This window comes from Dioscorea cayenensis, chromosome 16 (genome assembly GCF_009730915.1).
Source record: "Dioscorea cayenensis subsp. rotundata cultivar TDr96_F1 chromosome 16, TDr96_F1_v2_PseudoChromosome.rev07_lg8_w22 25.fasta, whole genome shotgun sequence".
Lineage (NCBI taxonomy): Eukaryota > Viridiplantae > Streptophyta > Magnoliopsida > Dioscoreales > Dioscoreaceae > Dioscorea > Dioscorea cayenensis.
The window spans coordinates 17,482,298-17,486,779 of NC_052486.1; the positions used below are offsets into that span (position 1 = coordinate 17,482,298).

At 37.7% G+C, this 4,482-nt stretch overlaps 1 protein-coding gene across 1 annotated transcript; it reads left to right on the forward strand.

Annotated features, from left to right (window-relative positions):
• Window positions 1-251: 251 nt before the first annotated feature.
• On the forward strand, window positions 252-1,148 carry LOC120278572. The gene has a single exon (XM_039285322.1). The coding sequence runs from the start codon at window positions 252-254 to the stop codon at window positions 1,146-1,148; it is 897 nt and encodes a 298-aa protein (XP_039141256.1).
• Window positions 1,149-4,482: the final 3,334 nt, after the last annotated feature.

The following is a 4,482-nucleotide window of genomic DNA, read 5'->3' on the forward strand; positions in this document are numbered from 1 at the left end:
AGAACAGAATGACTAGACCTCGTGACATGGGAGGCTGGGGTATCCTCAACCTTCAACAGTTCAATAACGCTCTCCTTGGAAAGTGGTGGTGGAAACTATCTCGTAATCGAAACTGTGGTTAGGCTAAAATCATCCAAGCTAACTACTCTATTAGAGACCCACATGGAACTCTGTTTCATTCCCCACCTAGAAATAAATCCCTCTTTTGGGCGGGAGTGACTACCATTCTACTATCCTTTAGATCCTGCATCATGAAAACCATTCATAACGGGGTTAACACCTTTCTCTGGTTTGAACGCTGGCATAATGGGATATTACTTAAGGATTACTGGCCTACTCTATTCTCTGATTGTGCTGATCCTTGGATTACCATCAGACATTTCCATCAGCTTCTTAATAATCCAGAATCCTTATTTCTCTCTATCCCTGCCGAATCTCTCTCTGCTCTCATTGATATTAACCCTGAGTGCTCCCATAATCAAGATGATATCCTCAGTTGGGCTCTTGAAAAAAGTGGCAATTTCTCTGTCAAATCTTTTTATAAATTTCTCATTGATGGTGGGCTCCGTAGCCCACTTTACTCAAACTTCTGGAAAATTCGATGCCCCAGCAAAGTCACTCTTTTTTGCTGGTTAGCTGGAGAGGAAAAAATTCTCACTCTCACAAATCTTTTCAAAAAAGGCTTCAACTTTCAAAATTCCACTAATACTTGTGTCCTCTGTCATAATGCCTCTGAAAATCTTCAACATCTCTTCCTCGACTGTGCTTTTACTAATCGAATTTGGGCATTCTTTCTTCAAGTTCTAGATTCAAACTCTCTCCCCCAATCTATCCCTTCTCTGTGGTCCAAATGGATTACCAATTTAAACCCTCAACTTCGAATCCTCTTGGATCTTATTTCCCGTGCTGTCACTTGGAATATCTGGATCCAAAGAAACACTCGTATTTTCCAATTTAATGCTCTGCCACACTTTAGTATTATTTTTAAAGTTGCTAATGTGCTTCTCTCCTGGTTTTCAACAGCTGCTGATAGGCATCAACATTCACTCAATGAAGCTTCGCAGAAAATTAAGCGCTCCCTCAATTTTCTTAGCGCTAGAGAATCTGATCCTGCTTGCGACCCAGCTCATGATTTAGCTCAGGAGTAGTTGCTCCTCCTCTCGTTTAGTCAGGCCTGAGATGCCTGTTGGTGTCTTCCGCCTTTCTAGACCTCCTATCATTTCTAGCTTTTTCTTGTATTTTCCTATTATGTATGTAGTTCCCCTCACTTCTGGTGAGATGATTTTACCTTTGTACTGTTGCTCCTTTTCTTTTCAATAAATATGTGGTTTATCCACATTTACCTCAATTGTTTCTCAACAGTATGTTCACTTGCTCAATCACCCAAGTGAAATGATTATCTTCTATATATAAGTTTAGTTAAAAAGCCATTCTAGTTAATTATGTACTCTTTTATTTATATAAATTTTGCCAATTATTGATACCTATATTTTTCTCCTTCTTCTGCGTTCAAAAGCCAAAATTTCTTCCTTCCTTTATTTATTATTTCATTATTCTTACTGTTTTTAATATTTGCTTAGATATTCATTAGTTACACCTTTACTTTTTATATGTTATTTTGTTTTTGAAAATAGTGGCTAATTTTGCTGCATTCATTTATTTTGAAATCAATTACTTATTTATTTTTCATTAAAGTGGGAACATGAATTTCTGTATTTGGCTTGTTGGATATTTAAGGGAGGTTTGAATATTTCTGAATCTCAAAATTGAAATTTTTTTTATATTTATTTTTTCTCCAAATGAGTTATGCTCAACCTTGTATATGGGGATTAATCACTGACCTTGTTGACAAGAATTTATGAAAAAAAGAGACTACAGTTCTGCATCTGCCCGTTATTGAAATAATAATGGTCTCTGATATTCAATCTCGAGTCACCGATTGTAAATAAATGGCCTCTAACATCTATAGTAAATTTAGAGACATATTCTGTTACTTGAGAATCTGTTACTTTTTTGTTTTGTGTTTCTAGCTTGGATATTCCCCGATTGCTTTTTCTTGTGGGTTAATGATTACACTTGACCTAATTATGTTACCTGCTTGTTTTTTTAAAATGTTGGCAAACTCTTGTTTAGTACCTGCATTTATGGTATTAATGATAGTTTGCTATTTTCCTTTAAGCTGAGACACTTTCGAAGGCCTTGCAGGCTTACTGGGCTCACGCCTTGTGGGACTGCGTTAGTTTGTTCACGTGTTGGGTTCGGCTTTGGTGGGTCGGGGGTATGACAATTCTTAGCGGTATTAGAGCTCTAGATAAATCTCAAGTCTGATGATCTTAGTAGTTCATATAGAATTTTCAATTTGTAAATCCTTAAAATTGTTTGATGATCTCTGGTAGTTGTCAAGTCCGTCCTAAAATTGTTTGATGATCTTTGGTAGATTGAGCCCCAACCAGTTGGTGGACCCCCAACACAACAACCTCGGAGGTTCCCACCTACTTCATCTCCCTGTGCTAATTAACGGAGTTGTGCCACTTGTGGAGGTGCTCATATGAAAGCAGATTATAGATGAGCTTCCAAACCTTGTTTCAAGTATGGCAACAAAAGGCATCATAACACAAAGTGTCCACAACAACCTAGTAGGCCTAAGTAGACTTTTAGTAGATAGAGTTTTAGGGTCATACCAAAGCAGAAGTCTCAAGCACCTCAGGAGAAGTGTACATGTAAAGCTATTAGTGAGCAATTATTCTCCTCAACCCAATAGAATGCAGGAAGACCAAAGACTCAGGGGTAAGTCTATGCACTGACTCAGGAGGATGTACATGCCTCTATGTTGTGGTGTCAGCTACCTTACTAGCATATTTTTCATTTATACCTGTGTTTGTTTGATTCTGGAGCTATGCATTCCTTTATTTCTTCTGTATCTGTTCGGAAGCATGCTTTTCCTACTATTAGTATGGACCATGATTTAAGTGTTTCTACTCCTATTAGTAATGTTTTACTAGTCGACAGAGGGTATGTAAATTGTCTGGTGGCAATTGATGATCATCAGTTGCTAGCTGATCTTCATGTCATGAGTATAAAAGATTTCGATGTCATTTTGGGGATGGATTGGTTGTCCTCTACCCATGCAGTGGTAGATTGCCATGGGAAAAGAGTTGATTTTAGAATCCCTAGAGAAACATAATTCTTCTTTCTTGGGGGTAGTTCTGTATCACCAGCTCGAGTAATTTTTTCCTTGCAAGCTAAGAAATTACCTTTCAATGTGTACTTTGGAGTTTTTGCAACTATGGTTGAAGTCAAAACTAGATGTTAAGTGTAGGAAGATCATAGTAGGTTACCTTAGGATAGGGCGATAGAGTTCTTTATTGAAATAGTCCTAGGTACCAACCACATCTCTAAGGCTCCTTATGGGATATAACTCTTGCTGAGTTGAAAGAGTTGAAGAAGTAGATTGAAAAACTTCTCAAGAAGGGTTTCATTCATACAAGAGTTTCTCCATAGGGAGCTCTTGTACTTTATGTGAAAAAGAAAGATGCCATCATGAGCTTATGCAGTGACTACCGGGAACTAAATAAAGTGACTGTAAAGAATAGATATCTATTACCACTTATTGATGACCTCTTCGATCAACTGTAAGTTTTGCATGTATTCTCGAAGATTGACCTTAGAATAGGATGCCACCAGCTGAAGATCAAGTAAGAAGATGTATTAAAGACTGCATTTTAGACTCACTATGGTCATTACGAATTTCTAGTAATGCCTTTTGGGTTGACCAATACACCAGCTGCTTTCATGGATTTGATGAATATGACAAGGCCTTCCTGGACAAATTATTATTGTGTTTTTTATGACATCTTGGTATATTCCCAAAATCATGGGGAACATGAAGAGCATTTAAGAACTGTACTAGGGACTTTGAGAGAGAGGAAGCTATTAACCAAATTCTCCAAATGTCAATTTTGGTTGGATCGAGTCACTTTCTTTGGGCATGTCATAACTAAAGATAGCATCTCTATGGAATCCTTGAAAATTGAAGCATTTGTGCAGTGGAAATGGCCGACTTGTGTGACAGAAGTTCCTAGCTTTCTAGGACTAGCTGGTTACTATAGAAGGTTTGTAGAAGGGTTCTCAGTGTTGGTAGCATCTTTGATGAGACTTACCATAAAAGGAGTGGATTTTCAATTGTCCGATAAGTGTGAGCATATCTTCCAAGAATTGAAGTTTCAATTAGTGTCAGTACTTATCCTCACACTTCCTTTTCCTCGAGGTCATTTCACTATTTACAGATGCTGGTAAGATTGGGTTGGGTTGTATCATGATACAAAATGGCAAGTAGTTGTCAACGCCTATAAACAGTTAAAATCTTTTGAGGAGAACTATCCCACCCATGACTTTGAGTTCACCGAGTCATTTTCACTTTGCAAATCTGGAGACACTACCTGTATGGAGAAACTTGTGAAAGTTTATTGACTATAAGAGCCT

Coding starts and splice junctions, on each gene's coding strand:
- LOC120278572 (XM_039285322.1), top strand. CDS start 252: ATGAAAACCATTCATAACGGGGTTAACACCTTTCTCTGGTTTGAACGC.